The 22,752-nt window shown below is 48.1% G+C and overlaps 1 protein-coding gene across 1 annotated transcript in view; it reads right to left on the bottom strand.

The window, feature by feature from the left end:
• Window positions 1-22,752, bottom strand: part of ITGAV (integrin subunit alpha V) — an 800,372-nt gene that overhangs the window by 490,593 nt on the left and 287,027 nt on the right. The window contains exon 13 of the mRNA XM_069615781.1: window positions 14,769-14,960. Within this exon, the coding sequence (XP_069471882.1) occupies window positions 14,769-14,960 (192 nt within the window). The remainder of the gene's footprint in view (window positions 1-14,768; window positions 14,961-22,752) is intronic.

Here is a 22,752-nt window from a genome sequence, read left to right as displayed (position 1 = left end):
AACTTTGCGATTCCTTGAGATGCTTTAATGAAGCAACATAACTTGGTGTCACTGAGTATCAAATCTTACGAACTCTGTTGGAACTTTGTGCTAAACCGGATGTCCTTGTTTTCTATGACCTGTGGGGAAAACCCCTTGGTTCAGATCTGGGGAAGGGACAGTCACACAGGTTATGAGAAGAGACATTGGTCCTATTGTGAATCAGATCATATGTTAAACATGTTATTGAATTGCAATATATTTCCTTTTTGCTGTATTTGTATGTGATCAGATATCCATTTGTTAGAGCATTTCCTTTAGTTTATTTTAGGGAGGGAAATCCTTGTCATGGTAGGGGTAGGGAGGCATTTATCCAACCTGTTCATTTAATAAAATGGCTAAAGTTGAACTCTTTACAAAGTTGTCGGCCTCACATTTCTGGCCGGTCACAGGGGTGTCCTACATGGGAGCACTTGCACCTACGGATGAAAATGAGTGGCATACAGATTGGTGTACTGGAGATCGGGCCCCGACTCACCTGTGTATAATCAATTAACACCACACGAGGAGCAATGTGAGCAAGCCTTCCTTAGGCACTTTCTTGATTGCAGATGTCTTATGCATGTTCAGTCCAGCACTGGGTGGTACACCCATGCGCTCATCCTCATCTGGGGAAGTATGGACCTGAATGCAGCTAGATTCCACCGGCAAGCTACCGTGAAAGTCATATGCATCATTAAGCCTTTGTAGTGATTTCCTGATGTTATGTACCCTATTCCTTGGTATATGAGGACTTCTTAAAGGGGCAGGAGAAAGAAAAGTGCAACACATTTGCCAATCCAATGTTTAATGCCTGGAGCAGGTTGAGTAGGGGGGAAGGCATCCAGGGGATCCCCCCACCCCATGTACCTCGTTGGGGCCCAGCACCCATAAACCTCTGGCGCAGGTAGGGCACTCATGAACATGGGTTAATCCATAATCACATTACTTCTCAATGCGTTTCTACACACCACCTGAAAATCTGTTAACCAAGAAATATAAAGTTCTTCCCGAGGAGTATTCAAGCTCATGTCTGGTTAATGCATACAACGTTAGTGAGATTTTCCTTAAGGCTCAGTGGTCTGAGTCTTCAGATATGTCTTAGCAACTCGGGTAATGCTAGCGATTCCCTCAAACTCAGCAGATGTGACATAGCAGCTCAGGCCTAACTCATGGGAGGTGGTGTGGTTCACAGGTACAGTACACACTTTATTACCAAGTAAGAGAAGGTCCACACACTACATTTATATACAAAAATATTATCTTTATATTCAGAAAAGGCACAGAGAAAGCCAATAAACTAACAGTTAAGTAAACATTTGTAAAACAGATCACAATACATTCATCTTTTTATTATGTGCTTGTTAGGGAGAATTCTCAAAAAATGTGCTAATTCCCTTCTACCTTAGAGATCCCCAGCTCTTTTGCTAGACTTGAGGACTTTTAATTTCTAACCTGGAGAGAGAGCCCTTTTTCGCACTCTCGCATGTATTTTTATTGTGATTTTGACTCTGTTTCTTTTTTACTTTGGAGTCTGACAAACTCCATAAGCAGCATCTTTACATTGTGACACAGCACCTTCAGTGCAGTGGGACAGGGAAGTCGCTTAGTTTTCCCTAAGGTTTAAATTCCTTCTCTTTGATAAACTACTGTTTCCAAGAGCAGTGAAGTCAAATTGACTTTACTTACAATTATAACTGTCTAGAGCCAGCACACACTATCTTACCATAGGGTGCTGGAGGGGTTACTTAGTATTCCCTTTGTCTAGTTTCTCATTTAACATTTTTATGTTCCGCTTTCTACAATTAATGGCTTGTGGCAGTGGCTTACTTTTTACTACCATTGTGTGTTTGCACCGTGGGCTGCGTTCGCAGCTGCAGTAAAGCACCCATTTTGTCAAAATGACCCCTGTCTTTTTTCACCATTTCTTTTTAGAAAGGTCCTTCTTGAGATTTACTCTGCGCGCCAAACCAGGTTTGGTCCCTTTGTTTGTGTCATCTTTGGAGGGATTCACAAGTGAAGCCCGCATCTGGCTCCAGTATGTCCGGCAGGGGTAGGAAGTGAGGGAGGTGCCCGGAACTCCCTGTGCTTAATCCCCTTGGTTACAGGAATGCACCAAAAAGTGATAGGCCGGCTGGCTGTCCGGCAAGGATAGCCACCCTGCTGTGTGATTGACAGCTAGGCTGGAATGAATGGGAGAAACCTGCATAAAAGGCAAGGCTTTTTGGCTTGGAATGCAGAGTCGACCACTGGACTAAGGAATCCAAAGAAGAACTTGGAAGAGACACCTGCTGCAACTCCTGGACCGTTGGCTTTCTGGTGAATCCCTGCTGCTGTGCTGAAGCGCTTAATTCGCCTCAACTAGAGAAGCCCTGCAAGGACAACTTCTCCCCTTGAGTTGGTGGGACCAATCGACTCCAAAGTAAGCCCGTCTGGACATCCTCTCAGAGCTGGCTGTACTCCCACTGCTGCTGGAACCAAAGTGCCAGGTAGAGGAACACCAGATAGTGTGCGTTGCTGTTAAGTCAGACCAGAGTGCCAGGAAGATCCTCTGGACTTCTCTAAAGCTCAACTGACCAAGCCTGAACCACCTCAACAGAGTGCTGGACCCCATATGCGAGGAAAGTCCAGAGTAGTATCCGAGAACCACTGTGTTGCTGTCAGACACGAGGAGCTGAAACACTGAAGGACCGCTGAATTGCTGCCGCTGACCTTCCCATTGCAGAGCAGGAGTCCCCAAACATCCTTCCTCTTGTCCCCATGACTGAGGCTCAGGAACAACAGGATCTGCAGAGCTGTACAGGAACAGAAGCCAGCTAGAACCATTTCTTCTAACCAGAGGTACTGTAAAGTCTAAGAGTACTTGCCTCTTGTTGTGTAGCCTTGCTTGCTTTGAGTTGAGACCCGTCTTGGTTACCTTGCAGAGTTGCTAAGGCTTTGCCCCTCACAAGCCTCCCAGCTTGTGGCCCTTCAAGTGCTCTATTTGCTACAAACATTTCTAAAAACAGGGAGAAAGACTTTTTACCTACCTGCAAAGAATATCTTCAGCTCCCCTAGACATTGTGCAATTAAAATTGGCTGTCCTGGCTCCCTGAGAGACTCTTCTTTACCTTTGACTCTGTGCTTTATCTTTTTCTCAGGAAAGGGTTAAACTGATTTGGCAATGGAAGGTTTTTAAAAGTACTTAGCAGTTTGTGAATTATTTGTTAACCCTTGTTTAATTCCTCTCTTCTATCTTTTACACCAAACTCAGTATTGCTCTAAATGTACCAGTCATAAATCAATGTCCACAGTGTTCTAGCCATTGAAGTCACCTGAGGGTGTAGGAAGTGTATGTGTGCCATCCCCAATGGGTATCATCTGATTTAGAGAAACTAAGTGTGTTTTGAAGTGCATTGTAAGTGTTACATATATTGCTCCCTTCTGAAGAAGGTTTATACAACTGACTGAAAAATTATTAATTGTTTTATCAAGATACCTTGAGTGTAAGTGTTTATTTGAATAACTGTACTGTGAAACTCTGTTCCACAACATTACTGCTCACATTGACCCCTCTTGAGATAGGCCTGGCCTCTCAGCCACACTACCAACCTGTGTAGTTCAGACTTATACCAAAGGTTGGGTCCCTATTGCCAGGAGGTCAAGGTTATTGTAGTGCACCCAAAGGGCACTGCATACAAATCTTGCCTAACACTGCGCTTAATACTGGAGACCAGTCTCTAAGCCTGGGGTGATACCGTTCTGTAGCGACTACTTTGCAGGTGACATGCAGGATAGCCGGTCTGGCCCTTGGGTCTATCCGGCTTGAAAAGGCAACAACAGGGGCGGTCTTTGTCCATCCTGTACTGACCATCCATAACCTTGACCTCCTGGCAATAGGGACCCAACCTTTGGTAAATGTCTGTATTACATAGGTTGGTAGTGTGGCTGAGCAGCCAGGCTTATCTCAAGAGGGGTCAATGTGAGCAGTAATGTTGTGGAACAGAGTTTCACAGTACAGTTATTCAAATAAACACTTACACTCCAGGTTTCTTGATAAAACAATTATTAATTGATTTCACAGTCAGTTGTATAAGCCTTCGTCAGAAGGTAGCTATATATCACTTATAATGCACTGCAAAACACACTCTTAATTTCTCTAAAACAGATGACACCCATTGGGGATGGCACACAGACATTTCCTACACCCTCAGGTGACTCAAATAGCTAGGACATTGATTTATCACTGGTACATTTAGAGCAATACTGAGTTTGGTGTAAAAGATAGAATAGAGGAATAAAACAAAAGTTAACAAATAATTCATAAACAGGCAAGTACTTTTGAAACGTTATAATGTACAGTAAATTAACCCTTTCCTGGGGAAAAGATAAAGCACAGAGTCAGAGGTAAGACTGAGTCTCTCAGGGAGCCAGTATAGCCAATGTTAATTGCACAATGGCAAGGGGAGCTGGAGATCTTTGCAGGTAGGTAGAAAGTCTTGCACAATGTTTTTAGAAATGTTTGTTGAAAAATAGAACACTTGACGGGCCACAAGCTGGGATGCTTGTGAGGGGCAAAGCTTTAGCAACTCTGCAAGGTAACCAAGACGGGTATCAACTCAAAGCAAGTAAGGCTACACAACAAGAGATAAGTTCTTAGACTTTACAGTTCCTCTGGTTAGAAGAAATGGTTCCAGCTGGCTTCTGTTCCTGCAGATCCTGTTCCTGAGCCTCAGTCGTGGGGACAAGAGAGAGGACGCCTGGGGACTCCTGCTCTGCAGTGGGAAGGTCAGCGGTAGCAATGGGCAAACTTCAATTCAGCGGTCCTTCGGTGTTTCAGCTCCTCGCGACTGACAAAAAATAGCAACACTGCGGTTCTCAGATACCACTTCTGACTTTCCTTGCTTCTGGGGTCCAGCACTCTGTTGAGGTGGCTCATGCTTGGTCAGTCCTGAATCAGGGAAGTCCGGAGGATCTTCCCAACGCTCGGGTCCGACTTAAAAGCAACGCACACAATCTGGTGTTCCTCTTCCTGGCACTTCGGTTCCAACAGCAGCAGCAGGAGCAGCAGCAGCAGTGGAAATACAGCCAGCTCCGAGAGGATGTCCAGACGGGCTTACTTTGGAGTTGAATGGTGCCACCAACTCAATGGGAGAAGTCGTCCTTGCAGGGCTTCTTTAGTTGAAACTAATTCAGAGCTTCAGCACAGCAGCAGGGCTTCACCAGGCAAACCAACGGTCCAGGAGTTGCAGCAGGCATCTCTTCCAAGTTCTTCTTCGGATTCATTCGTCCAGTGGTCAACTCTGCCTTCCAAGCCAAAAACTCTTTCCTTTTATGCTGGTTTCTCGCATTCATTCCAGCTTAGCTGTCAATCACACAGCAGGGTGGCTGTCCTTGCCGGACATCCAGCCAGCCAATCACCTTTGGGTGCATTCCAGTAACCAAGGGGATTAAGCAAAGGGAGTTTTGGGCACCTCCCTCACTTCCTGCCCCTGCCAGACATTCGGGAGCCAAAGGCGGGCTTCACTCGTGAATCCCACCAAAGACAAAATGAACAAAGGGGCCAAACATGGTTGTGCGCACATAGTAAATTTCAAGAAGGACCTTTCCATCAAGAAATGGCGAAAAAAGAAAACCAAGCCATTTTGACAAAATAAGCACCCATGGGTGCTTTACTGCAGCTGCGATCGTAGCCTGCTGTAAAAAGACACAATGGTAGTACAAGGTAAACCACTGCCACCAGCCATTAACTGTAGAAAGGATAACATAAAAATGTTACTTGAGAAACTAAACAAAGGGGATACTAAGTAACCTCTCCAGCACCCTATGGTAAGATTGTGTGTGCTAGGTCTAGAAAGTTACAATATGCAAGTAAAGTCAACTTCACTTCACTGCTCTTGGAAACAGTAGTTTCACCAAGAGAAGGTATTTAAACCTTTGGAAAATCTAAGACTTCCCTGTGCCACTGCACTGAAGATGCTGTGTGCCACAATGAGATTATGCCTATGGAGTTTGTCAGACTCCAAGGTTAAGACACACACAGTCTAAATAACAATAAAAATACATGAGAGAGTGAGAAAAAGGGCTCACTCTCTCCAGGTTAGAAATTAAAAGTCCTCAAATCCAGCAAAAGAGCTGGGGGTCTCTAAGGTAGAAGGGAATTAACACATTTCTGAGAATTCTCCTAAACATCAGGTAAGTAAATGTCTTTCACAACGCGTTTCTAGAAACATTTGTAGACAAACAAGTTACTTTCTTACCTGGTAATGTTCTTTCGATGGGATGGTCCGACGACGTATTCCATATCTATGACATGTAATCACCACAGCTGTGCTGCTTCGGAAACTTTTTTCGGCGTCTGCGTCCTGCGTCGATGACATCAATGCGCCGTCGTCGAGGACCTCGTCCGACGTCATCCGATGTGATAAGTAGGACGCACGACGCCCGTAGCCTCAGTTGTAGTTTTTTCCCCGAGAACGTGTGACATTAGTCAACTGCCAGTCAGACACAAAGCCTTGCGGAACGTAAGCTGCAATCGCAAAAGAAATTCTGCAGCGGGGAAGGCAGGGCGGGAGCGATATGGAATACGTCGTCAGACCATCCCATCAAAAGAACGTTACCAGGTAAGAAAGTAACTTGTTCTTCGAGGGGATTGGGTCCTCCGACGTATTCCATATCTATGACAGACTCCCAAAGCAGTACCAGAGCAAGGAGGAGGGAAAGAATTTAGAATCAAAATTTAGAATAGCCAATCAAATAGCAGAGCAAAGGACCGCCTTGCCAAAGGCCAGATCCTGTGCTCGGATGGAATCGAGGGAATAGTGACGTACAAATGTATGTACTGAAGCCCAGGTGGCTGCATCACAGATGTTGCGAATAGGAACACCCCTCTGCAGGGCAGTAGATGCAGCCATACCCCTGGTAGAATGGGCCCGCAAGCCAGCCGGTGGGTCCTAACCCGCCAAGCGGTAGCACTCCGAGATGGCCAAAATAATCCAGCGAGACAAAGTCTGTTTCGTCACAGCTTGCCCCAAACGCTTTCCAGCGTAACCAATAAAGAGTTGATCGTCCACTCTGACCCGGGACATGCGTGAAACATAAAAGCTTAAAGCTCTCCTAGGATCAAGCCTATGGAGCCTCTCCTCTTCCTTACCAGGATGCGGAGGAGGATAGAATGCCGGAAGAACAACCTTCTGGGCCAAATGAAATTCCGTCACTACCTTCGGAAGAAAAGAAGGACGAACTCTAAGGACAACCCTGTCCTTGTGAAATACATTGAAGGGTGGCTTAACTGAAAGTGCCTGTAACTCACTCACTCTGCGAGCGGAAGTAACCGCAACTAAAAACACAGTTTTCAGAGTTAACAGCCTCAAAGGGCAAGAATGTAAAGGCTCAAACGGAGCACCCATAAGAAACTTAAGAACAAGGATTAAATCCCAACCGGGCACCAGGAAAGGTGACGGAGGGAACACATTAGTGAGCCCTTTCAAAAACTGTAAAATTAAAGGGATTTTAAAGTAAGAACACTCTTCAGACGAGCGCTTAAAGATGGACAGCGCCGCCAGGTAACCTTTAATGGTACCCACTTGCAAGCCCCTGCGGGCCAAAGAAAGCAAAAAGGACAGAACCATGGGGATGTCACATGCAAAAGGATCCACATTCTGAACTCGGCACCAGTCGCAGAACTTACGCCAACGGCAACGGTACAGAGACTTTGTTGCTGGCCTTCGGCCCGAAAGCAACACCTCCATCATGTCTTCAGGGAGGTCCCAATCCTTATACCTCAACCTTTCAGAAGCGAAGCGTGAAGGTTGAGGGATCTGACCTCTGGATGGAGAACCTGACCACCATCCCGTGAGAGCAGATCGTCTCGGTAGGGAAGACGACGCGGAGGGCAGATGGACAAGTCGAGAAGGTCCAGGTACCACGTCCTCCGAGCCCACACCGGAGCAATGAGGATCATCCGGGAACCGAACTTCCGTAACCTCCGCAGCACTTGCGGGAGGACGGGGACTGGAGGAAACGCGTACAGCAGCGGGAATGACCACTCCACCACGAACGCGTCGCCTAAGGCTCCTTTTGGAGGAAATTCCCGCGAGCAAAACCTTTTGCACTTCCCATTGACACTGGAGGCGAAGAGATCCACTTGAGGGGTCCCCCAAAGGGCAAAGATCTCCAGGAGAATCTCCTGAGCCAACTCCCACTCGTGAGAGATCGCGCTCTGCCTGCTCAGAGCGTCCGCAGTCACGTTTTCGTCTCCGGCCAGATGAACTGCCGAGATCGAAACTTCCTGCTGGATGGCCCAGAACTCGAGCTGCATCGCCTCCCTGCACAGAGGAAGTGACCCTGCCCCCCCCCTTTTTGTTGAGGTAGTGCATGGCCACTGTGTTGTCCGTCAGGATCAGGACACTCTTTCCTCGCACAGTCGGCAGAAAAGCCTTCAGGGCTAGCCTGACAGCCCTCAGCTCCAACAGATTGATATGGAGTCTGGACTCCGACGGAGACCAACGACCGCTGACTGTCAGCCCGTTGGCATGTGCTCCCCATCCCGTGAGGGATGCATCCGTCACGATAGTCACCTCCGGCCAGGGAAGCCAAAATGGAGCCCCCTTCATCAAGTTGCCTTCGACGGCCCACCACAGAAGGTCCCGGGCGACCGAGGGCGGCACCTGAACCGGGTCCGACATCCTGCCGGAGGACTGCGACCATTGCGTCTTGAGTGCCCACTGCAAAGATCTCATCCGCAGGCGAGCCTCTGGCACCAGAAGAATGCAGGATGCCATGAGGCCGAGCAACCTCAAGAACTCGAACGCTGGGAGCGTCTGGGCATGCTGAAACTTGTGCACCATCTGCTGAATGTGAAGAGCCCTTACCTGGGGAGGAAAACACTGCCCCAGGGAAGTGTCGAGCACTGCTCCGATGTACTGGAGCCGCTGTGTTGGCGTCAAATGGGACTTCTTTAAATTGAGGGAGAAGCCCAGCCTGTGAAGGGAGTGGCAGGTGACGGACAGATGATCCAGGACTTGCTCGGGAGAGCTCCCCCTGATCAACCAATCGTCCAGGTAGGGGTAGACGTGAATCCCCCCTTGCCTGAGATGCGCTGCCACCACCACCATGAGCTTGGTGGTAACCCTCGGGCGGAGGTCAATCCGAACGGCAGGACCCGAAACTGAAAGTGCGAGTCGCCAACCGCGAACCTCAGGTACTTCTTGTGCTTGGGATGGATCGGCACATGGAAGTAAGCATCCTTGAGGTCGAGTGACACCAACCAGTCCTGAAGCTGAAGGGCCTGGAGGACTTGAGAGAGAGTAACCATCTTGCACTTGTCCTTCCTGAGGAGTTTGTTCAAACCGCGCAAGTCCATGATGGGTCTCAATCCCCCGTCTTTCTTCGAAATCAAAAAATAAGGGGAATACCATCCCTTGTTCCTCTCCGCTACAGGCACCAGTTCTATGGCGCGTTTCTCCAGCAGGGCTTGAATTTCCTGCGCAAGGAGCGGATCGGACTCTGCAAAGAGAGGTTCCCCGGTGGATTGTCACGAGGCCTGTGCCGAAAGGGAAGACAGTAGCCGTGGGTTATGATCTCCAGAACCCACACATCTGAAGTAATGGCTTGCCACTCTACAAGATGCTGCGCCAGCCTTCCCCCAACCGGCGAACCATGTGACATGGCCTCATGACTGAGTGGGAGCGGCTGCGTTGTTACCTGAGGGCAAAGAGGCAACTGCCCGAGCGGCCTTGGCACCACGCGTACCCTGTCGTCCACCTCTGGTACCCCTGCGTTGGCCTCTGACTGCCAGCTCCTCTCGCTTTACCGAAGGACGAGTAATAGCGAAAGGAACCACCCCTCCACTGCTGTCCCCTAGGACGAAAAAGCAGAGGTTGGCGAACTGCAGCACCCAACGACTTCGCTGCAGCTTTTGAGGTCTGCAACCTCTCAAGGCTCTCGTCAGCCTTGCTGCCAAAAAGGTGTTCACCATCAAATCAAAGGGCATGTTGAGGAGCCGGGACTGCACATCAGGAGCAAACCCCGACTTCCGCAACCACGCAAACCTGCGTATCACGGTGCTCGTCGCCATGGACCTACTGACGATTCAGCTAAGTCCAAACCCGACTGAACGGACTCACACATGGCATCCTTACCATCCTGGACCATAGCAAGGAAACCATCCCGTCCGTCCCCTTCGGGAATATGTTCAGCCGCTAACGCAACACAGTTCCACAGAGTGTGTGTGAAACGAGACAAGGCACAAATGGAGTTGGCCGCCTGAAGCGCCATACCACCAGAAGAAAACACTTTCTTCGCCCAGCCATCAAAACGTTTGTCGTTCCTATCAGGTGGGATGGTAGGGTACGACGCCTGCTTCGCCGGGGCCGTGGCCGCCTGCACCACCAAACTCTCCGGAGTGGGGTGCCTGGACAAGTAGCAGGGGTCGCTACTGGCTGGACGGTATTTTCGTGACAAGGATCTGCCCACCGCCGGGAGACTCTCCGGAGCAGTCCAAGCCGCCGCCACCCTTCTCTGTAAAGCCATATGGAACGGCAGTACCGGGTCAGTTGGGGGACCAATATCAAGGATGTCCGTTAGATCTTCCTGCACAAACTCCCCTGGGGGAGCAGACCATCCCAAGTACTCAGAAACCCTAGCCTTAAGGCGCCGGTACGAGGAATCGGCATGAGAGCCAGACTCAGGCCTACAAAACTCCACCTCCGGAGAGGTGTCCAGTCCACTGGCATCATGCAGTGACTGCCTCAAATCGTCAAACTGACTATGGCCCGAGACAATTTCATCTGGAACCTGACTAGGAACCAGGCCATCAGAATCCTCATCCGCCTCTGAAATATATTCCAGGTGGCGAAAAGAAGGCACCCGAGAGTGCTTGCTCTTAACCAGAGCCTTCCTAGGGGGTTCTCCCGTGCCACGGGGTACTTCCGACACGAAAGGCGTCGAGCGAATCGGCGCCGGCGTCGAGAGAACCGGCATCGGCGCCGAGAGGATCGGCGTCGAGGAAATCGCCGTCTACGTCAGATGCAGCGCCGCCCGCATCGGTGGCGTCGACACAGCCCTTGAAGCCGGAGCCCCGAGCGTGTCCCTCGACGACCTGAGCGTCGACGGCTTCGATGACTTGCTCGGAGCCGGAGCCTCGAGAAAGCCTGTCGACGCCCTCGATGCCTCAGACGTCGATGTCTTCCTCGAAGACCTCACAGGTGCACACGGTCTCGAACGCGTCGAGGACCGGGACCTGGAATGGGTACGTCGAGAACGAGTCTCCTTGTCCGAACGGGACCTCTCCCGTGACTCGTGCCGACCACTCTTGCGAGCGGTGTCTCTCGACCTCTCACGGCCGACCCCACTCGGGGGCGCGGACGGCTTAGTACCCTGCGACTCAAGAATCGCCAGCATTTTCTTCCCGAAGGAAGCCCATTCCTCCGGCGTCGCACGGCTGGTGGGGTAAGCGACGTGCCGGGCAGAGTCCTCCAAAGAGGACCTGGAAGATGACCGGTGTCGGCGCTTCCGAGAATGCCTCGAAGAGGCTGAGGAGTGGCGAGACCGACTCCTAGAAGGAGACCCACGAGACCTCCGACGATGACGCGGAGAGTCACCCCTCGAATCATCCGTCAAAAGCCCTGCAGACTTCGACTTCCGGGGCTTGGACACCCGACCTACCGACAACTTCTTCTTACGTTCGCGTAAGGCTTTGGACGTGAGCGACTGGCAGTTGATACAGTCATCCGTGTCGTGGGTCTCCCCGAGGCACCAGAGGCAGGCGTCGTGCGAGTCCATCACCGACATCTTGGACCCACACTCCCCGCACTTCTTGAAGCCCGGATGCGGGGTCGAAGACGAAGTAGAAGACATCTTCACACGAAGGATTTTCACAAATACGAACAGGTTCGAAGAACTGAGAAGAACAGAACTCCAAAGAGTCGAGGCGTTAACCGAGATTCACGAAGCAACACGTTCGCGGAAAAAACGGAACTGAGGCTACCGGCGTCGTGCGTCCTACTTATCACATCGGATGACGTCTGACGTCGGAGGAGGTCCTCGACGACGGCGCATCGGCGTCATCGACGCAGAAAAAAGTTTACGAAGCAGCACAGCTGTGGTGATTACATGTCATAGATATGGAATACGTCGGAGGACCCAATCCCCTCGAAATAAAATTACTTTAAGTACCACAACCTGGGAGGCTTGTGAGGGGCAAAGCTGCAAGCAACTCTGCAAGGGCAACCAAGACAAGTCTCAACTGAGAACAAGTAAGGCTACACCACAAGAGGCAAGTCCTCTTAACTTTACAGTACCTTTGGTTAGAAGAAATGGCTCCAGCTGGCTTCTGTTCCTGTGTAGCTCTGCAGATCCTACTGTTCCTGGGCCTCAGTCATGGGGACAAGAGGGAGGACATCTGGGGACTCCTGTACTACAACTTGAAGGTCAGGGGCAGCAATAGGCAAACTTCAATTCAGCGGCACTTCGCGGGTTTCAGCTACTTGTGTCTATAGCAAATAGCACCACTGCGGTCTCACGGATACCACTATGGACTTTCCTCACATATGGGGTCCAGCACTCTGTTGAGGTGGCTCAAGCTTGGCCAGTCCTGCTTCAAGGGAGTCCGAGGGATCTTCCTGAAACACTGGTCCAACCTAAAAGCGATGCACTTGGTTCTGTGTTCCTCTCCCTGGCACTTCAGTTCCAACAGCAGCAGCAATGGAAGTACAGGCAGTTCTGAGAGGATGTCAAAACAATTTCACTTTGGGGTTGATTGGTCCCACCAACCCAAGAGGAGAAGTCGTCCTTGCAGGGCTTCTCTAGTTGAAATGAATTCAGAGCTTCAACACATTAGCAGGGCTTCAACGGGCAAACCAATGGTCCAGCAGTTGCAGCAGGTGTCTCTACCAAGTTCTTCTTCGGAATCCTTCATCCAGGGGTTGACTGCCTCCCAAGCCAAAAACCTGCCTTTTATGCAGGTTTCTCTCATTGATTCCAGCCTAGCAGTCAATCACACAGTAGGGCGGCTGTCCAAGGTCAGCCAGCCGGCCAATCACCTTTGGGTGCATTCCTATAACCAAGGGGATTAAGCAAAGGGAGTTTCGGGCAGCTCCCTCAATTCCTGACCCTGCCAGACATACTGGAGCCAGAGGCGGGCTTCACTCGTGGACCCCGCCAAAGACAAAACGAACAAGGGGACCAAACCTGGTTTGGGGTGCAGAGTAAATCTCACGAAGGACCTTTCCAGCAAGAAATAGCAAAAAAAGAAGACCAGGGCCATTGTGACAAAATGGGCACCCATCAGTGTCTTACTGCAGCTGCAATTGTAGCCCGTGGTAAACGCACAATGGTAGTAGAAAGTAAACCACTGCCGCCAGCCATTAATTGTAGAAAGGGTAACATAAAAATGTTACATGACAAACTAGACAAAGGGGCTACCAAGTAACCCCTCCAGCACCCTATGGTAAGATAGTGTGAACTTGGTCTAGAAAGTTACAAAATGCAAAATGTAAGTAAAGTCAATTTCAATTCACTGCTCTTGGAAACAATAGTTTCACCAAAAGAAGGTATTTAAACCTTTGGGAAATCTAAGACTGCCCTTTGCCGCTCCACTGAAGGTGCTGTGCGACAATGTAAAGATGATGCCTATGGAGTTTGGCAGACCCCGCAGTCAAAAGAAACAGAGTATAAATAACAGGAAAATACATGATTGAGTGGGAAAAGGTCTCACTCTCTCCAGGTTAGAGATTAAAAGTCCTAAAGTCCAGCAAAAAGAGCTGTGGGTCTCTAATGTAGATAGGAATTAGCACATTTCTGAGAATTCTCCCTAACACCTACTATCACCCAAATACGTCAATTAACATGTCGACCGGCCCTGAATGGCAAGCAGAGTTACAATCATCCACAGGAGCAATTGGCCATGCTCTATCAATCCCTCTCCCAGAACAAGCTCTTCCGAATCACTCACCTGCAAGTTCCCTTCATGTCACAATGAATCCATTACCTTCCACTTCATCTACAGACCACCTTACAGTAGTAACTCTTGATGACATCTCCAATTTACTCTACTCTGTCAAATTAACACATACTAATAATGTCTTTCACTGAGAATGTAATGTCGCTGTGTCTCACTCAGACACCCACAGACGAAGCAGGCTATTTGCACTGAACGGATCCACGGATATTAAACAAATTGTGTTCTACTCCCTCATCAAGGTCATTGATAAAGCTATCCAGACCCAGCTGCATAAACCCATAAACATCAACAACCTGCTCTGCTTTTTCAAGTCCAGTTTCAGACACCTGCAGCACGGAGATGGCAACACTTCATGGCAATGCACAGTTGATGGTTACTGCATATGCCTACTTCAGCCTCAATGGACTCAATGATGGAACATTGCTCATCACCCTTCATTTGCACAGGGACCAGGGTCAATGCCCTTGAATGATTCCCCACTTCTCTGCTGGGAAGGCCCCAAATCATCCAAAATGAAAAAACTATTTGCACTCTTCTGTTCCCCCCCCCCCCCCCATCCTATAAAACGCAACTTCATCCAACTTTACCCTGAATCGCAGCCACTGCTCCTCAGACAGCTTCTGTGTTGGAGGATAGCATTGTGGGTCTGAGTGCCAACAGCTTAGCCACACTGCCCAGCTCTTTGCCTGTTTCACCTGCCACTATTCACACCCAAGAGAGTCAATGGATTAACACACTTAGTAGGGGGAAGAGAAAGGATCTATGTATAATTTCCTAGTTGAATAAGAAATTACCAAAAACAGTATACCTGGATATCCATTTTGGTCAACATCTGAGCCGCCTTTCAATGAGTAACCAAAGCTTGGTGGCATGGTTTGTGATGCCCACTGTCCTTCAATGATCTGAGATGGCACAGTATTTAGACCTGTTGATCTTCCATTGTAAATGTAAACTGTTCCTTTCTTGTTCTCACCACCATATGGTGCAGCAATGGCAACATCTGTAAATGGAAAAAACAAGGCAACTTTACAAAAGTATTCTGTTTTTCTTTGCAGTTCTAAAACTGAACTCACAATGGTGTGAACAGGTGATGGGTTGCCACATGACATCATACACTTAATGTATGGACCATCATCAGTAGACATCCAGTATAGTAATTATGGCATTGTCAGGTCTCTGACTAGGTATGTCAGATCAATCTCCAGTAATAATTTGAGTCTGGGAAAGAGAAGGTCTTTGTGAGAGGTCAAGCTTGGGTCTCTAGGCCCAGCAGGCAAGGGACCCACGTATGGGCATACCCTTCCCACTCGGGGTGACAATAGCAAAACAAAAGAGTTGATGGCTGGAAGGTTTAGAATAAATCTTGACCTCTGGCATTGCTCTGGGCAACCCTCCAGCCCATCGTTCTTCGCCTGCCAAGCCATTACAAAAGAGGACTCATGTCTGGCAGAGAATCTCCCAGGACCCCCCCCCCCCTTTTTTTGCATTTCAAACAATATTTAATTAATCAAACAAATATCATTGAAACATGTACAAATGTAATTAAAAAAATACAGCAAAGAAGCTTCAATATATATTTTTAGTTATATATGTGCGAAATTAAAAAACACAAAATAAGGCCTGAAATGAAGTGAAAAGAACTGAAAGTGTGCCCATGGAGACCAAAAGAGAAAATGTAAATGCCTAGCATGTAGAAATGACATGCCTATGAGAGTTTAGCACCCCAAGCCAAACTTGTGTGTTGGCTTGCTACAAAAGTGGTCCTAATGTGCATTGTATGCTACAAAGAAGCCTGGAAAAAACGAAACCCATACATAAAAAGACGAGTTAAAATGTAGAACAGTTGCCAACTTGAGTTTTGCCAGAGCAAGCCAACGTTGTTTCAAGGGCCTGTCCTTCATCAGGGCAATAAAGATGCGGAAGTGAGACGGACAGGATGTACAATTATGCAACTAGTTTAGAATGGATTGGATACTAGCCGAACATCATCATTGTTAAAGGAGACCCATTCCTGAGTTCCCAGCCTAGCACAGAGCCCAAAGGGAGTCTTCAAAGATAGTTCAAAATGGCAAACACTCATGCAGAATAGTGACTATTCATTGCAAGCACCAACAATGGTAAACAGCAGCCCTGTAGTACACAGTGCAGCTTCGCATACAGCTGCTTCTGTGGGCAGAATAGACAAGGTCTTTAAGTCCAGGGTTCTGTACTCACTTAAAGTGGGATCCTAAGAGATTCAAAGTATTTTTTTAAAAAAGATTTTTATTAATTTTATTCAAACCAAACAATACAAACCAAACACGCAGTGCAACTTACAACAGTTTCATTATTCACCAATTAATCTTGGTCACTGCTCCCCTATCCCACCCCCCTTTATGAGCCTATTTGTTCCTCGCATTCTGTATCTGCTTCACGTGGCAGGGTCTCGCTTCCCGCAGATTCTGGCGGATCTTGTATTGCTCCAAACAGTTCTGATATTAATAATTTCCATGCCATCAGGGTGCCCGCTTCTTCCTCCCCCCTTATGCTGCTCGCCTCTTGCCATACCATCGTCTCAGCCTCTGCCCATTTCTGCAACTCCCTCCACCAAACCTCCACCCGTGGCTTGTGACAAGTCTTCCATCCCATGGCAATCCTTCGTTTTGCAAGCACATATGCCAAATATTTTAGTTTCCCCAACATGTTTAAGTTTTCATGATCTGGGGAACCCTCCCAGCAAGCAGGCCCAGGCCGTGTTTATGATGATCGTGACCCCCTTTTTCGCTAGTTTTTGTGCCACTTCCCCCCAGAAACGCTCAATTACTGGGCAAGACCAAAACATGTGGGTCATGTCAGCATTTTCCTTGTCTTATTTGGGACACGCCTGTTGCCCAGCAATTTCGAACTTGGATATCCTCAGAGGAGTCATGTATGCTCTGTGCGTTATATACAATTGTATTTGCTTTAGTCTCGCATTTCTTGACACCTTCTTGTGGTATCCCAGGGCACGTTCCCACATCCCATCCTCTATCGGGGCTCCTACTTCCGCTTCCCAGTCTAGTCTCAATTGTGTCAGCTCCTTCCCGACCTTGGTCATCACCATCTCATACAGTCTAGAAATCTCATGCCCCCCCCTTCCGATATGTCATATATTGCCCACATGATAGCATCTGGTTCTTCTGCCAATACGGTTTTAGGCCACGTTTTCCGAATTCTCTGTACCATTCTATGATATGTAACATACTGGCCCGTATGTAATCCTGCTTCTTCCCCAAGCACTTCAAAATCCTTAATGGTCCCCTCTTGCCAAATGTCCCCTAACATTACCAACCCCACTGATTCCCAGTACAGGACCCCCTTGTTATTTGCATATTTCAAGTAGCTTTGGGTCTCACCTTAAGTTACTAGGGGAATCCAGACGTGGACCCCTTGCTCACTATTCTTAGAGAGGCACAGCTACACCCTACTGATGAGGTTCAACCAGACCGAAACACGTGTCTGGGGTTGCTGTTGGTACTCTTGTTCAGAGGAGAATTGCCTAGCATTTCGGTGCTGGACTGCCCCAGGGCAGGACAAAGACTGATATGTTTAGGATATTTCTCCTCTGTGAAAGATAGTGAGCTAAAGACTCCGGGTAAGGCTCTTGTAACCAGGACTCACGTTTGGCAGAGAATCTCCCAGGACCCCCCTTGGTTTTTGCATAGTATTTAAATGTGCCTGATATTGTCAAAGTTTGCTCGACACCGCAGGTTACATAGTTCCCCTGGATACCAGGCTGCAACTGTTCTGTTTTCTAGCAGAGCGCAGTTTCCTGCTCACCCCTTGCTCTATTTTCTGGGAACCTATCCTGATCAAGACCCCCCCGCCCCCCCCCCAAATTGCTGCCTTAAAATCTTCCCACAGGGTCTGAACGCTCACTTCCCCATGGCATTAAAGCTAAAATAATCCTTTATAGCAGTGAGTAATTCCTGTGTCACTTCCCTGTCTTGCAATAGGAAGTCATTGCACTTCTAACTCCCTGTGAGGGGTTGGCACCCGATCCAGCCCTAATACCACTTTTACCATATCATGCTCTGACCAGGGGATCAGGGCCACCTGGGAGTCCAAGACCTGAGCTTTCAGATGTGTATCGACAAGTACTAGATCTATTTGTGAATAGCAATTGTGCACTGCTGAAAAATAAGTAAAGGGTCTGTCTCCTTCAATGGGGTAGGGGGGAGCGAGTCCACCAAACCAAGGGCACATTCACTTCTCTAAAACGTGATTGATTCCCCTCACTCGATCGTGCTTTTACAACCTTGCCCAACCTCTTGCGGTCTTTGAAAGGGTCCAACACCATATTAAAATCCCCTCCCATAATCAGTCGGCCCTCCACAAACCCAATCAGTTCATCTGTCACCCATTCCCAAAATTCATGCTGCCGAGTTTAGGGTGTAAATGGACCCCAAAGACATAAGGTTGCCCTTCAATCATCCCTTAACGAAGACATACCGGCCATCTGGATCGGTCAACACCTTTTCTGCCCAAAACCCAAGGCAGGCTTAGACCAGCAATGCTACACCCCTTCTCTTCTTTAAATCTGAGGCCACAAATACTTCTACCACTTCCCTGGCTCTTAGGTGGAGTTCCCTCCCCCTCCACCAATTTGTCTCCCGCAGACAGAGCCAGTCCAATCTTCTTAAACTTCCTAATAACCATCAAGCCTTTACTTGGTGAATTACGGACTCATACATTGAGGGAACCAATTATCTCACCCATTATCCTTCACCAGTTTCCCCGAACGCTGCACATCTTCTCCCACTCCTGAGACTGCTGTCTTGTAAAACACATTTTGCATGGGCCCGTTGTATACACCAACATGTCAGAGATCGCTTATCGTGGAACCAACAAAATCTCTTAACATTAACTTTCCCTTCCCCACCCACACCCTCCCACAGCATCCAATCCCGCTCAGATACATCACCCGAGACAGGACCAAATCCAAATCCGTAGTGGTCATCCCCATCTTAGGACCAGCACAGCAAAGCACGATTTCCTGAGCCCCCTTGCAAATGTCAAATTGTTGAAATATTCATACTTCCTTGCCACCCCGTCTTTCTTCATTTTGCTTCCAGAAGCTCTCCAGAACAGAGCGAAGATACATCTGCAGATGAGCACCTATCTAGACTCAGAGCGGCACCTTTCATTGGATGCAGTATAGTAGAGAACTCAAGGCATCACATTAATCTGCTCCGCTTTCAACACGTAGGGGCGTTAAGCTTCTAGAATTTGCGTGACTTGGCGATCTTTTGCACTTCCATCCGTAGGTCCTGGCCCACAGCACCTTCTCTTGCGACTCCTGGATTTTGGAGTTGGGGCTCTTCCATTATTTCCAAGGAAACTGTTTGGATGTCATCTTCTGACTAGTTTGTAGGTGTATCCTTCATGTTCAAAATAAATCAAAAATGAAAGCCCCAGCGCTATCTCATAACCTTGTCATTCAGCCATTTTGTAAGTGGACCACATTGCCTCCTCCTAGCCAGCGTGAAGGCAGACAAGTCCTGATTGATAGTTATTTTAGCAGGTGGTCGATAGGGCCCACCCTCCTGGCTCTGCCAAGATCTTCATTTTGTCAGAGTAATAATGGAATCCGCCAGAATTGTCCTCGCACCTCCGGCACCCGCCAGCTCGGTACACCCTATTGATTGTAGGCTCATCCACGACATCCTAGCCAAACAGCAGCCTCAAGACCTTCATTATAGAGTGTTTGATGTTGCTCTCGGAGGTTACCAGTCAATTGGTCAAAAACATTTGGTCGACAGGACAATTGGTCGACACCATTTGGTCGAATGCCAAATGGTCTTTTTTTTTTTTTTTTTTTACCACCCCTTTTTTGGTTTTTTTTGGGGGGGGGTCCCCCCTCCAACCCCCTTTTTTTTCTTTTTTTTTTCCCCACACGAAAACCCACAAAACACATATATATATATAAAAAAAAATAAATTCGACCATTTGGCATTCGACCATATGGTGTCGACCAAATTGCAGTCGACCAGTTTGTTGTCGACCAATTGACCGGACACCGCTCTCGGATTGTCCCTCCTTCTCAGGAACACCACAGAAACTAAGGTTGTTGCTTCGTTCTCGGTTCTCAAAATTGTCAATTTTCAATCGAACTTCTGTCTCCTCTCTAGCTCCGAAATCCACACATCAATTTGTGTCTCCATAGTGTCCAAAGATGTCTGGTGGCACTCAAGGTCTTGGACCTTCACCCATGGAGTCAATACTCTGGTCTATTTTGTCCAGACTTTGCCCCATTGCTGAACGCATGCCCACGATTTCCTCCATGAGTGCAGCTATGTCCTTCTTAGTGAAAACTGGATCCTCTGCCATTGTCGTCCGCTGGTGAGACTTGATAATGTCAAGAGCCTGCATGGGGACCTGGAACTGGAATTTCTGTAGGGTGGTTTTCCAGGTCATTAACGGCCAGACACTCAAAGCCTCTCAATCTGTTCAAAGGAGAGTTAAGGGATTTCCCCCCGCAGCGAAAGGTAAGTACCTCTGATCCTTTGCACCCTTTCGGGAGGGACCTCGCCTTAGGCTTCCCCGATCCAGCAGCTCTCACAGAGCTCTCCAGGTCCATCTGGTGTTAGTTGCTGGACCGGATGTTTCTGCCCCTGAAATGGTTGTTACGCCGGAACAGGGTCCTGTGCTTCACATTCCACATGGGGGAGGTTAGGGCTCCAGCAACCTTTATCTGCAGTAATCACCAGAAGGCAGCGGTAGTGGTAAAGAGGCACAAGCCTAATGCCGGTAACGATGAAAGCCTCCCATTCATCTGCAGGGTGCTCAAGCTGCTGTTTCAGGCCATCACCTCCATGTCACAATGACCCCTGCCACCTCGGGCATCCAGTTCACCACCTCGTCAGGGGGGCTAAAAGGGAGTGCAATGTCCCTTTACCTACCACCAATCGGAAGCACAATGAAGATTTAACTTTCCTCCATGCGCCATCTGGTGGCCACTCAGTGTTTGGGAATTTAAACTATAGAAAAGCGGAGTGCTCAAAATGTAACTTGTCTCACGTTTAAAGAAATTCAGTGGGTTCAGCTTATTAAATGTTAGTAGTTTACTGAAATGCCAGAAAGCAATCTAAATTTCTGTTAGAGAATGTAAATATTGCTAAGTTCGTCGTACTCACAAAAAGCATTTATTTTTTAGTTGCGGCTTCAGCACAGCATTTTCTGTAGGGCCGAGAAGGCTGTGACCCATGCAAGCCCATTCGAGAAAGGGACCGAGTGCCGTTGAGTGTTCATGGCAACGCCTTGGAGCAGCGAAGTCGAGGCAATGGCTTTTAGAGCGTGGGGAGCACACAGTTGTTTTATGAATAAGTGTTGTGTCAAGGTCCAGAAGTGCAGGGAGCGAGCAGACCAGTCTCGAGTGCAGAGTCAAGCAATTGAGGCGGGGATGCCCAGTGAGAAGCAATGTAAATGGTTAAAACACAGAGTACCCCTAGAGACAAAAGAAAGGGAAAACGCTTTAAGACTGTTTGAAACTCCCGGTGGCGGAAAGCTTTCATCATATCCAGATTACCCACGCACTTCGTGCCCAATTCACTGATAGCCATGCTGTCCCACTCTGTTCTCCTCTAGAAGCGAAGCTGGTGGTGCAACAAATAGACAGGAAGGTTAGCTCTGTTATGTACCAATGCATATCCTCCTTTATAGCACGGAAACTGATTGAATTACTGTGCAAAGGGGAAGCAGAGGTTGGGGGTATAGACCATGAAGACTGGGTGGAAGTCTTGATGGCCCCAAGAGAAGTGGCAATTTCCTCCAGATTTCGCTTGATCCAACTCAAGGTCTCACATAAAGCATACTAATCCAGTACACTGCTCTTTAGATGAGGCCACCGACTACAATGAGACCAAGTAGATGACACCTTTTTTCCATGTCCTATGGGAATGCCCATTGATACGCTGCTTCTGGGATGAAGTTCTGAATAGGCTGACAGGGTGGTAGGGGAACCTGTGCCTGTTGAACCTAAGCTGCTGCTGTTGGGAATCTGGGGTACTCACTCCTATGGCCGCTATGGCAAATTCCTGATCTCCACAGCGGCCATTCTGGCTAAAACAAATCTAGCGATTTTGTGGGGCAAGTCGGAGAGACAGAGATTTAGTAAATGGGTATCCGATATGGATGTTTGCATGTCCTATGAAAGGGCGATCTACAGTGCACGTGGGTGCCGACCAAGTTCCAGAAAATATGGCACAAGTAGGAGGATACCGGGTGATGGGGCCCTCCATGGATGCGATGCGTCGCTAGCCCTGTTTGTGTCTATAATTTGGCCTGCTCTGTACCTTGACCTTGTATACCTGGGCCTTTTTGCGATGTTTCAACCATGGTGCTGCTTTTTTGTTTGTTATATGTTTCAAATTACAATAAAACGTGTTCTGCATTTTTTTTAAAGACAGTTTGAAACAAATCAAAAGGCAATAGAGAAAATTCTTAAAAAATAACGTTTTAACAAGAAAAGAGACCATACAGTTCAAACCTAACGAGCCTTCTAGTAGAAAGTGAAGGTATCCAGGTGAAGTAAAGTCGGGGAATAATGAAGACATTTAGTTTGAGAATTACTGAACAGGCTCTAAAAGGTATGTTTGTGTTTCCACAGATCAGCAGACCCCCAGAGAAAGATAATAATGAGCATGGATAGAGCTGAAGTCTGGAGGTTTTCTATTTTGTCCAATTCCCCTTTTCTCCCAGGGGTGTCCATTCTGAAGTTGATTTTAAAGATCCTCAGTTTGTACAGTCCAGTAGGTACATTTGCAATCTCTGCA

Source organism: Ambystoma mexicanum, chromosome 9 (assembly GCF_040938575.1).
Source record: "Ambystoma mexicanum isolate Mex_15411 chromosome 9, UKY_AmexF1_1, whole genome shotgun sequence".
In the NCBI taxonomy this organism is placed as follows: domain Eukaryota; kingdom Metazoa; phylum Chordata; class Amphibia; order Caudata; family Ambystomatidae; genus Ambystoma; species Ambystoma mexicanum.
Note: the sequence above shows the minus strand (reverse complement) of the source record. Positions and strands in the feature narration are given on the sequence as shown.